General features: G+C 46.0%; 1 protein-coding gene across 5 annotated transcripts in view; it reads left to right on the top strand.

Moving 5' to 3' along the window:
- The window catches only part of Drc3 (dynein regulatory complex subunit 3), a 35,560-nt gene that overhangs the window by 14,948 nt on the left and 7,910 nt on the right, over positions 1-12,702 (top strand). For 4 of the 5 annotated variants that reach the window (XM_023700161.1, XM_023700163.1, XM_023700162.1 and 1 more), the window contains 7 exons: positions 1,527-1,673; positions 2,855-2,974; positions 3,482-3,594; positions 5,675-5,849; positions 7,473-7,604; positions 9,760-9,830; positions 11,663-11,786. In XM_023700161.1, the coding sequence (XP_023555929.1) occupies positions 1,527-1,673; positions 2,855-2,974; positions 3,482-3,594; positions 5,675-5,849; positions 7,473-7,604; positions 9,760-9,830; positions 11,663-11,786 (882 nt within the window). The remainder of the gene's footprint in view (positions 1-1,526; positions 1,674-2,854; positions 2,975-3,481; positions 3,595-5,674; positions 5,850-7,472; positions 7,605-9,759; positions 9,831-11,662; positions 11,787-12,702) is intronic. The other variant, XM_023700164.1, reaches the window with a different exon arrangement.

Below are 12,702 nucleotides of genomic sequence, written 5' to 3'. Positions count from 1 at the left end.
GGCCTTTGTTTAATTCCTGCTAGCTGCCAAGTTCCCCTGTATCTCCAAGCCTTTGCCTGCACTGTTTCAGCTCTGGGAATATGCTGTCCCAGCTCTGCTGTGGCTGACTCCCTTGGGTCTCAGGTTAATCACTGCCCCCCTCTAAGACCTCAGAGCCCCCTATCTGAAAAAGGCCTCTTTGTTATTTTCTCTCTTTATAGCACTTACCCTATCCTTACCTTCTTTATAGCACTTAGCCTGAACTGTAATGATTTTACTGTAAAAAACATTTTGCCTCACTTCTAGAATATAAGCTCTTGCTGTTAGATTATTGGGGCAAGGACTCATGGGCCACGCTCCTGGCTCATATTGCCAAAGTCAGCCACCTACCTGAACCCTGTTAAGTGCTTAGAAAGTTTTGTTGGTTAAATAAGAAAGAAATGACTGAAAAATGCATTTAGAAAAGCACATACAGTTCCTCCCATGCCATGCAGAGCACTGTGGCAAGATACTCAAGCAGTGCCCACATGAAGTTATTCACCACGTGCTTGACTTTTTCTTATTTTACTAAAACGGGAGAATAGGAGGAATGAACAGCAAATAGTGGAAATGGTCCACTCACTATGACCAGTGAATTCAAAGTTAGCTGTATGTTAGTTCCATTTAATTTAAGAGGTTTAACTGGGCATGGTGGTGCATAACTGTAATCCCAGCAATTGGGAGGCTGAGACAGAAGTTCGGATTACCATGAGGGCTGGGAAGATGGGTCAGTAGAATAAGCGCTTGTCTGGTAAGCACAAGGGCCTGAACTCAATCTCCATTTCTTCAAAAAAAAAAGAAGAAGAAGAAGAAAAAGAAGGATTACCATGAGTTCAACATCAGTGTGGGCTACATAGTGAGTTCAAAGCCAGCCTGGAGTACATAATGAGACTCTGTCTCTGAAAAAAAAAAAAAAAAAAAAGATATGGACTTTTCCAAAAGTGGGCAAAAAGGAACAGCTATTCTGAATGACCACTAACCATCATCACTGCAATTACTATAATTATCCTCGTTTCTTAGTTCAGTTTGTGTGTGTGTGTGTTTTATTAGGAAGTGAATCTAGGACCCAACTCCTTTAAATTTTTATTTGAAGGAGGGTCTTGCTAAGTAAACCAGGCCAGGTTTGACACCTGGCCATCAGGGCATCAGGGACTCTTCTGAATGTTTTCCAGAACTTATTTCATTTGGTTTTTACATCACCTGTAACACACACAGTATGCTTATACCCACATTACAGATGAGAAAACTGAGCTTCCTAGATGCTAGGTAACTTTCCAAAGTTCACAGCTGGGATTGAACCCTGGTTGACTGAGTCTTTAGAAAGCTTAGATCTGATTAAAGATCTCAATTTGGTGTCTGGTTTGGAAGCCCCACCTCCTCACTTGTATACTTAGAAAGCACCCTCACCAGGCTGAAAACTCCAGAAGAGTGCTGGAGAAATGCTGCCATATCTGTTTTCAGCTCTGTAGCTGCAAAAAAAATGGATCTTTCCCCCCAATTCTCCCCAGATCATCTACCTGCGGCAGTTCAAGTGCCTGCGCACACTCAGCCTCTCAGGGAACCCCATTACCCAGGCAGAGGATTACAAAATGTTCATCTGTGCTCACCTTCCTGATCTCATGTACCTGGACTTCAGACGTATCGATGACCACATGGCAAGTGTTCCTTTCTTTCCCCTGGCTTTGTGAGACAGAGCCTTCAGGAGCCCAAGTTTCACAGAAAGAAGAAAAAAAGAATCCCACCCTTTGGTGGCAGGACAGAGAAGCCCCTGAGTAACATTGCTTGGATGACAGATGTTGACTTGCCCACTCCTGTCATGAAACTTGTACCTTTATTATTGGGAGAGAAAAACCCATGTTCAGGACACTGAAGTGATTTGGGGGGATCCCAGGGAGGTCATTTGAAGCAGGGAGGAGAGTTAGGCAAGTTGACCCAGACTCTAGTAGCCTGTCCATGGAGCTGGGGTCCAGCTGCTTCCAAGCGTGGAGTACTTCGCTTGCCAGAATCTTCCTTGGAGATTTAAAGAGACAGTATTGGGCCAAAAAGATACCCCTCTGCTGACTATGGGCTTTCTTCTATCTGTCAACAATCTAAAAGATCGAGTTTGAATTCTAAAACTCTTAATTTTTTAGGAGCTCCAGTGGCACAATTGTTTAGCATCCAGTACGTATATAAAACTTTTAAGTTACTCACATCAGCATAATTTAAAATGCTTAGAATAGGCTACAGACCTGTTTGGATGTGTTCTGCCTATTATAAAAACACAGGAAAGCCTAACCCTGTGCAGCACCAAAGCAAAAGGTCCTTGGATGTGTCCATCCAGGATGAGCAGTGCATCCCATTGCTCAGTAAGCGAAGATCCCTTCCATGATTCAGACACCTACCTAGAATCATTAAGCTAAATAATAAGCAAAGGTTCTAAAAAGCAGAGTTCTACAAGCAAAAGTACTTGAAACTCCCTGCCCAGTTACTGCTTTACATGAGCCAGCCACAGGCTGCCCCAAGACCTAGGCTTCTTAATGTTGTGGGACTCGGGCAGAGGACAGGCCAGGAACAGTTCCCACTGATCAGAGGCTAAAGGCAGGCACTTGGACACTTCCAAGCTCCAGGAATTCCCAGTACTGTGATTTCCCTTGGGCTTAGGATACCTGGAAATGTTCATAAGGAGGCAAATCTTCTCATCTCGTGATCACCCATCTTTCCCAACCTCCATGAAAGGGACCCTCCCTCCAACCCTCCAGCTCATACTTGAGAAGCCACAGGATGGCAGAAGTCACTGTGGCTCAGAAGGACTAAATGTCCTAATAATGATGCCAGCTTTCTATTCCCTGCTCAGAAAGATCTGGCGGAAATGAAATACCAGTACACAATCGATGAGCTGAAGCACCGGGAGCACCTGAGGCAGGCCCAACTACAGGAGGAACAGGCTCAGATAATGAAACTGGAGGAATACAAGGTACCCCTGGGGGAGGGGTCACACCCCAGCCTGGCTCAGAAATACCCATGAACATGCATTGATTGCGGTAAGTGGAGATCTACAGGGATCCCCAGACTCTAAATTATGTAAATCATTTTCTGACATTTTTCCATCAGGCTCTGCCCTACCTCCTGGAACCCAACATTAGCTCCATCTCATCTCAGCCCAGGGCCTCTGGAAAGTCTACTAAAAACAGCCTGTCTTAACAGCTCTTGTTTTTAAGACCCTTAGGTGATTTTTCTGTGGCATACAGATACAGTTGAAGTCCTTTAGCTCAGTGTAAGCATGATTTTGCAGGACTAGCCTGCAACCACGTCCTCTGCACCTACACATATGCACTCCCCTGAATAATCCGCATACCCACCTCCCTGGGAGGAGGCTGCAGCCCAAGTACAGCATTCCCTCTTCCAGTACAGGGCTTCCTGCCCAGTGTCCACACACAGGGCCAGCTTGGGATCACTACACCCAGTATGTTCCTACCAACAGATGGCATTTGTCGAAAACCTGAATGGTTCCTTCCTGTTTGACAGCATGTACGCTGAGGACATGGAGGGCAACAAACTGTCCTGTCTGCCCATTGTGGGCGAGCTCCTCGAAGTATATCCTTCCTGCTTCACAACTACCTCTTCTGTCATGAGCCTAGTTGGTACCACCCACCTGCCTTAAGCACATTTCCTCTACTCTAGAACTCAGTGTCCCCATGTCTTATGTGAGACTCTGGGAAGTATATAATAGGTAGGGCCAGCTAGGTCATTTGAGTTGTGTGGGGACAATGCCAGATAGATTTTAGAGGACATATCAATGGACTGGTTGGCACGGCATGGGTTTGCCATGCTTAGTAAGCAAGGTGTGTCCATAGAAAGGGATTCCCATTAGCCATATTTATTTGTTCTTGCTATGTACTTGCATACATTGTTCATAATTTCCTCCACACCTTACTAGATGAGTGCTATTATTAGCCCCTTATATTGCTAAGGAAACTAAACTTGGAGAGGGAAAGTGGCTTCTCTAAGGTCACTGCATTAGAAATTGGAGCCAAGATTTGGAGCCAGCTCAGTGACACATGCCTATAATCTGAGCACTGAGTGAGGGTGAGGCAGGAGGATCACAAGTTGGAGCCCACCTAGGCAAAATTTAGCAAGACCCTGTCTCAGAAAGTGGGAAGGTGCTTGGGACGCAGTTCAGTGGTAGAACATCCCTAGTTTTGATCCTCATGCTAGGGAAAAAACAACACTCAGGATTTGAACCCTGACAAGTGGACCTGAGAGCCTGCATTCTTTGCTGGAGGGCCAGAGCCCAGAGGATGTGATAAGCACTTGTCATGGAGACAGTGGCCATGACAACCAAAATACAGGCTTAAATTCTAAGCTGAGGACCCGGGTAGATAGGAGGAGTTCCTAGTTCTGAGAGGCTCTGAGATGAGACAACCAGATCCAGATGAGGGTTGTTGAGCCCGTCACTGGTATCAGCATCCAGGAAAATACACACAGATATCTAATAAAGCAATCATTCATTTGGTAATAAAATATGAAAACAGAGTTGCAGATTGAGATCCACACATAGAATAGTATGGCCCAGAATCCATCTAGAGAACAAAAGAAAAGCTCAATGTGGGTAGGAAAGAGAAAAGCCACTTAGTGGTCCACATTCATGGTGCCAGCAGTCACTGAACAGCTGTTTTGCGGAGTCAGGCTTTTGAAATAGTGGCAGACAAGTATAACTGTATAAACCACCAGCTGTCCCTGTGCAGCATGGCTAGCTGTTCTTTTGATAGAGTTACTCTGTGTCTGCGAGCCCCTCCCTTCATGACCTTCCCTGGCTCCTCTTAGCTAGGGTTTGACCCAGGTAATCCTTTTATTGAATCAGACAACTTTCATACAGAATAAAAATTCACTCAAAATGCTAACATTCTGAAGTGAATGGGGTGGTGCAGTGAAGGACAGTGAGGAGCAAAATTCCAGGTCAGATGGACAAGCTCATGCCTAGCCTGGTCACCGTCCACCTCAAGTAACCAAGATGTGCCTCTATCATATATGCTCTTTTGACTCTGGATGAGTCAACACAATTACACAATTGGTAATCTCAACACAGTTACCCAAGGTCCTTCCTGTAGGCTGTACCCACCTGATCCCAAAGACTTTTCCCAAGGACACTATGAGGCCGGGCCTTTCATGCCCTCAATTGCAGATAAGGAATTAAGGCCCAGCATGGAGAAGTGACTGGTCAGGGTGGATCCAGAAGCAGTGGCTGAGCCAGGACTTGAACCTGGATCATCTGCTTTGACCCTGTGATGTCCCCTGAGCTCCGCTGACACCAAGATAGGCCCTCACCAAATGTGCCTTCCTAAATAACTCACTGGAGACAAAAGCATACACTGCCATTTCCCCGGCCAGTGATGGCCGGTCTCTCCTTGGCCTAAGGTCCTCTAGGTCTCTTGTGGGGCCTTCTAAATTGCTCGTGTTGAAGATGCCCTAACCCTTATGCTATGCTTCAAATCCTAGCTCTGCGGGCCTCAATTTCTTAATCTGTTAAAGGGACCCTATGGAAGCAGGGGTTCAAATTATATGCACAGAGTTCAACATACAGTCTGCACTCTAGGCTGGGAGTTGCCAACACTTTATCACTGTCCTTTACCCCACCCCAATGGCCTACTCCAGAGCTTCCTTAACAGCCATTTACCTATAAGGACAAATTTGTTATCATCTGCCTGAATATTTTTGAGTATGGCCTAAAACAGCATGAGAAACGGAAACTAGAGCTGGATACCTTCACTGAATGTGTCCAGGAGGCCATCCAGGAAAACCAGGAGCAGGGCAAACTGAGGATCGCCAGGTTTGAAGAGAAGCACCTACTGGTACGTTTTCCTCTGCCTCTACTCTAGGTGTCCTCAGCTGTTCCATGTGGGGAGGGACTGCCAGTCGTATACCTTCTGACAACACCTCAGGCCCAGGGTCATTGTCCTGTTTGTCAAGGATCACACTACAATGGCAAGCTAGGGCCCAAGTTCATCCCAGCACCCTCAACTAGGTGCTGAGCTGACAGGGTACCTCTGGGTCTCTGTCACATAAGATATGCCCCTGGAAACTGGACATTTTAGCACATACATGTAATTCCAGTTGTTCAGAGGCTGAGATAGGGTCACAAGTTCTAGTTCCGTCTAGGCAACTTAGCAACTTTGTAAGACCCTGTCTCAAACACAATTTGATTCATATATGTGTTTTTATTTGATTGATTGATTGATCCATTGATTGTAATACTGAGGATTGAACTCAGGACCTTTGCACTGAACTGTATCCCCAGCCCTTTTTATTTTATTTTTTAAAATTTTATTTATTTATTTGTGTGTGTGTGTGTGTGTGTGTGTGGCCAGCTCAGTCCACCAGGGGGCGGGGCTGGCTGGCATGTGGTGCTGGGGGATTGAACCGCAGTCCCTGTGCTTTGCTAAGCTTGTTCCAAGTAGGTGTTTTAGACCACTGAGCCATCTCACCAGCCCCAGCCCTTTTTATTTTATATTTTGACAGTCTCACTAAGTTGTCAAATTGCCCAGGCTGGCCTTGAACTTGTGATCTCTGTCTGTCAGAGTGTTGGAATTACAGGTCTGTGCCTATAACCATATGTGGCTTGTAGTTCACAAATTTTATGTAGTCATTTCTACATGTACACGGGAGCATTCAACAAGAAAAATGAAAATACAAATAAGCAGGGTCATAAGCTCAGTGTATAGTCACACATCACTAAATGACATGGCATAGGTTCTAAAAAATGTGTCTTTAGGTGATTTTGTCATTGTGTGAATGTCATAGGGTATATCTAAGATACCCATGGCATCACTATGTGATAAAACATTTCAGCTCTATTATAATCTTATGAGACCACTATCATATGAGTGGTACATCATTGAGCAAAATGCCTTTGAGGGGCATATGACAATACTAGATTGGACAAAAAGTAAATTATAAAAACAAGACAAAGGGGTTGGGATGGGGCAGTTAATGGAAAAGTGACTAGGCAGACTAGTTTACAAGATTCATTTGTACAGATTTCTCTTGGCCTTGACTCCTCCATGTCTAGTGATGCGAATGTACGAAGGGCACCTCTCCCTTGGGAGTTTCATCTTCTCTCAGAGAGAAAAGGGGAGATCAGAGGACCCTTCTTGCATCTGCTGATTTTCAAACATCTTCGATTCAATGCCAAAGGAGTAAATAGGTTTTACAAACTCACAGAGCAGCATGTCACAGCTGAGACTTGAACTTGGTCAAGTCCAAACCCAGATTCCAAGTTTTTAATCCACAAAACCAAATCACCACTTATTATTAACTAATTATACTTAATTGTTGGTTCCTGAAGCATAGGCTTTTTTGGTTTGTTCTTATTTTTGTGGTTCCAGGGATTAAACTCAGGACCTTGCACTTGCCTGGTAAGCACTTATTCTACTGGGCTATCTCTCCGTCCCTGAAGCATAGGCTTTTGTTTCTAGAATCTAAGTGCCATTCGAGAAGAAAGTGAACTGCTAGCCATTGAGAAGAAGATAGTGGAGTGCAGTGAGGACATCACGGAGCTATTCAACGTGCTTATGACGCTGGAGTTGCAGCTGGTAGAACAGCTGGAGGTGAGGCCAGCCCTGAATGCAGATGCAAGAACTTGCAGGTGCAGCTGCAGAACCACCCACAAGCTGCAGCCTCTATGGGCACCCCTCTGTTGGGAAACGTCTAGTGCAGTGAGACCAAGTGCCCAAACTGCAACCCAAAACCCACTCATTTATTACAAAGTGCCAGCACTGTAAGTAAACCTGGATATCAGTTATCAGCTGCTGGGGCAACCTGGCAAATGTGCCAACAGAGAAGCCTCTGCATGCCTGCTGTGTCATGCATGCCATAGGTTTACCAGCACTGCTGTAGTGCAACCCAGCACATAACACTGAAGAACTCTTGCTCATCACCGCTGTGTTTCCATTTCATACTTTAAAAAAATCTTTTGGCAATGCTAGGATAGAACTCGGGGTTCCATTCATGCTAAGCAAGTGCTATACCAATAAGCTCCACCACAAATCCCTGTTTTTAGTACATTTTAATAATTTAGACAAGAAATGATTCTTGTAGAGAGTGAGAAGTTAATTCCTCTGGAATGTCTTCCCCATCCTAGAAGAGCTCAGAGCCTCAGTGGGGAAGAGGTTCAAGGCGCCTTTTGATTAGACTCAAGGAAAGCCAGGCATGGTGGTGCATGCCTGTCATCCAAGCATTCAGGAGGCTGAGGCAGGAGGATTATTGTGAGTTTGAGACCAGCCTGGGCTACAAAGTGAGCTCAAGGCCAGCCTGAACTGTATAGTGACACCCTGTCTCAAAAAAAGATTAGACTCGAACATTCTGGGTACTCCCAAAACAAAGTGGATCCCAGTCAAGGACCAGACAAAGGCTCCTCCAGATCATAGCTATAGTCACTGTTTCCTGGGTGACACAAGGAACCTGCAACTCAGCACCTACGAATGGAAATGAAAAGCACTGGTGACTAAAATTCATTAGCAGCCAGGGTGACTTGTGTGTTTGCAGGCATCGGAAGCTGGGAGTTGGAAGTGGTGTGATGAATTGAACCTCATCAGATGCTGCTGTGGCTGGGCCAAGAGATAACACCTAATCAATTCCTCACACATCAAGTGACACCTCAGACATGGGCTAGATTTCACTGTCACATGTCATGCAGTCACTTTCTCCCCACTAGGGAATGCTTGAGCACTGCAGAAGCAGCACAGCACAAGGGGCGGGCCAGCCAACAGCTTCCCTCCTTTTCAAGCAGGAAGATGGCTTTTTCCCATCCATCACTTCCCAGAAGTATGTGTTGTCCTTGTCTTACCAGTGGCCAGAACGTGGGAAGGACAGCCACGCTTTCCAGTGATCTATTTTTATTCACTACAACAACCTTACACACATTTGAAAACTGTTTCATTTTCTTAGCCTGCAGATAGTCTTTAGGCTCCCTGGACCCCCAGCACCTTGGCCCACCTTGCAGCCCCTGGGGTCTGTGACAGCTTGGGGGAGAGGCTTTCAGAAAAGCAGACTTCACAAAGCACTTCTATTGTTCTCTCCATCAACATGAAGTCCTCTTAGGTCTAAGGTGCCTTGCTGAACTGACAACAGTAACAAATGGTGGGAGGTCTGGGGTAACAGCCAGAACCTACCAAGCGACCTTGCCAGGTACCTTGCAAAGCATCTTGTGTGAAGTAGCTCATAGAACCCCACCACACTTCATGAGATAGGCACTGTGTAGGAAATCCATTTCACAGGTGAGGCTCCAGGGGTTCTGAGAGTTAAATGACTTTCCCTGAGTGACACACAATGATAGAGCTTGGACACTGACCCAGGCAAGCTGGCTCTTGATAGCTCCCCACACTGTTTCTCTGGAGGCGATGGACAGATGGCATGGAGAAGCTCACAAGGAAGGGAGTTAGTTTTGGGAAATAAGGGGAAGTGAAGGGAGTACAACCAGCACAGGTATTCTCAGCAGAGACCAACACAGCAAAGGTTAGAAAACAGTAGTACACATTTTCTGGGAGGATTGAGTTGATACTAGAGAGCAAAAAAAGCCTGGAGAAAGAAGAGGGAGTTTTCAACCCTGTTCCCAGGAAGGTCAAGGTGAATGGTCCTTACCTCCAAGGTGGATAGTGAAGGTCTGTGCCTCAAGGAGGCACCTTCTGAGTTCTAAACAGCACCTTGTCCTGTGGTGTGAAGTGTCTCAATATGCACGTTAACTGTGTTCTTTATCATCTCCAGGAGACCATAAACATGTTTGAAAGGAACATCACTGACATGGTGGGATTATTTATTGAAAATGTCCAGAGCCTATATCCTTTCTGGGATGTCCTCCAGTCCTGGGCTATAGGAGAGCAACAGAAGAGATCCCTGCAGTTTAAACAAAAGTAAAGGAAGAGCAAATTTTTTTCAGAAACTGAGCAGGATACAAATAAATGGGGCCCCCTTCCAGTTGGCCACCTCCTCCATCCTCCCTCTCCCCACTTACATTTCTTTCTTTTTTCTTTCCTTTCTTTCTTTCTTTGTGTGTGTGTGTGTGTGTGTGTGTGTGTGTGTGTGTGTGTGTGGTACTGGGTATTGAATTCAGGACCCTGCACTTGCTAGGCAAGCACTTATTCTATTGAGCTATCTCCTGGCCTTTTTTAAAAAATTTAGTACAGGGTCTATAGGGTCTACAGGGTCTCACTACATACATAGAGTGGTTAGATGGGACTTGCAGTGATCTGCCTGTGGTCAGCCTCCCAAGAGCTGGAATTACAGGTCTTGGCCACAACACCCAGTCTCAGTTGCCCTCTCAGGGTGCCCTGGGGGCAGGGTCAGTGCAGCACTCAGGGGTGAGGGTGGGGGTGGGGGTGGGGGTTTGAACCCTGGCCGCTATGCTCCACCTAAGCAGGTGCTTTAGTCTGCTGAGCTATTTGGCCAGCCCTCCCACTTACATTTCAGAAAGATCTATACTTCCACCAAGAGGACATTTAAATTCATCCTAAGATCCTAAATGAGGTTCTCTACCTTTGATATTAGAAGAATGGAAACCTCTAGTTTCTGGAGAAAAAAGCTCACTTTTAAAAGATGCAGATTTGACAACCACAGAAGCTGTTCAGAAGAATGTTCCACAGGGCCTAAGGGGGTTTCCCAACTCTCAGAACAATGGTGGCTTTGTTAGAATGACAGTTTGGATGCCCAGAGGGACAGATGTAAAGGCTTAGCATGTTTGTTCTCAAAAGGGTGATGTTCATGCAGAGATGGCACCCCTGAATCACTACTTCTGTGTTACAGCCAAACACTCTCTGGGAGAGGCAATCCACGAACAATGCTTATAATGAACTTATCAGTTTAAATATTAATGTTAGGAGCTAAAATTAAAAGCAGAAGCAACCTTCTGCCACCTGATCGCAGGGCCCTGCCACATGAAGGGACAAACTATTATGGTGTATCCCAGAGAAGTCCTTATTCCTGTCCTCTTGGGGCTCAGAATATAGCAGACAGAAGTTGTGAAGGTAAAAAATGGTATCCAAGTTATGAGGTGAGTGCCAGCCAACCCAGAGGCCAGGGAGCCTGCCGAAGCGAGGGTATACTAAGTGAACGCCTGTAGGTGACCAGAGGTACCAGGTGAAAGGGTAGTGAGACACTGCAGGAGGAAAAGGAAGCTTGTGCAAAGCTGTACATGAGCCAGGGGAGTGTGGTTTCCAGAGGGTGATTTCAGGCCATGTCAGAGAGCCACAATCTCCTGGGAGCTTTAAGCAGAGGACACATAGGTCCCAGGTATCTACATCCTTAAGCTCAATTCACTGCTGTAGGAAGAGCATGAGTGTGGAAAGCCCACGCTGGCTAGCAGGCACTGTCCAGATGGTAGGTGGTGGGGGTGCAGAAGTGAATGATAGAGGGACAGTCAGAAGAAACCAGTTCTGAGGGTTAGTGAGAACCATGTATAGAGCAGATGCAAAGGAGAGATAGTTAGGGACAGCCTTGGGGCTTGGTGCCTATAAGTGACATCTGTGATGGCAATGACTGCTGGCATCTCCAAGTTTCCCCTATAAATCTGTTCTTGTCCAGCTGAGATGGACCTCTGCCTAGCAGAGACCCAGCCACAGGTCAGGAGAGGTCATCCTGCACTGTCCTGGCTTTGCTTAACTCTTGATTGCACGATGGCTCAGTGCCGAGAACTGGAGAACCACCACCACGAGAAACTCTTGGAGATCTCCATTGGCACCCTTGAGAAGATTATCAAGGGCGAGCTAGATGAAGAACTGCCAGATGACGTGCGCACGGTGAGCACAGAGGCCAGGGCAGAGTGCAGCGGGCTATACACGGGAGCCAGACAAACTGGGTCCAGCCCAGTTCCATGGCTCACTTAAGGTTGACAACCTCCCTGAGCCTCAGTTTCCCCATCTACAATAGGAGAGAGTAAAGTGTTTTATAGAGTTGGTGGGTGAAAGAGGGTAGCAAATAAGGTATCTCTGGGGCACACTCAAATGGGATCAAAAGAAGAAGAACTCCTAATGGTTAGTTAGATGGCTTAAACTTTTCAACAGGTTGGCTTCCAGGTAGGCATGATGATGTGTGTATAATCCAAGCTCTTGGGTGGGTGAGGCAGGAAGATTGCTGCAAGTTTTGGGCTACATAGTGAGTTCAAGACCAGCCTAGACTACGTGTTAAGATCCTTTCTCAAACAAACAAACAAACAAACAAACAAAATTCCATTTTGGGAGGACTTCTGGCACTTTCTAAGGGAGAGAATTAGAGAGTTATTTAAGTTAAATAAAAGTTAAGGTCTGAGCTTTCCCTAATGGTCTTAATCTTAAAGTGACTACAGTGAAAAGTACTACTGATACATTGGAACCACTCCAGGCTGAGATAGCATGTTGCCCCCATATATTCAGTAATGATAGTTAGAGAATTAGTGGGATCTAGAGTCCAGCAGCAGCAGTGTATTTGGCCCTGGGAAGGAACACAAGTACGGGTGGAAAGGCTTGCGCTTATCTTTTCCACATCAGAGGCCTGCTCTCACTTGTGCATTACTCACTCCACTGCCAGTTCCTCTGCTTCTCTCTACTGCCATGATTCCACCAAGCCATGCCTCCCCTCTCCTGTCCTCTGTGCTGCCCTCTTAAGTGCTGTTCTTCACATGTGCAAAGAGCCTTTGAAAACCCAGACCATGTTGTTGTATGCTTTTGCACAACCTCT

This window comes from Octodon degus, unplaced genomic scaffold (genome assembly GCF_000260255.1).
Source record: "Octodon degus isolate 3935 unplaced genomic scaffold, OctDeg1.0 scaffold00122, whole genome shotgun sequence".
Taxonomy (NCBI): domain Eukaryota; kingdom Metazoa; phylum Chordata; class Mammalia; order Rodentia; family Octodontidae; genus Octodon; species Octodon degus.
Note: the sequence above shows the minus strand (reverse complement) of the source record. Positions and strands in the feature narration are given on the sequence as shown.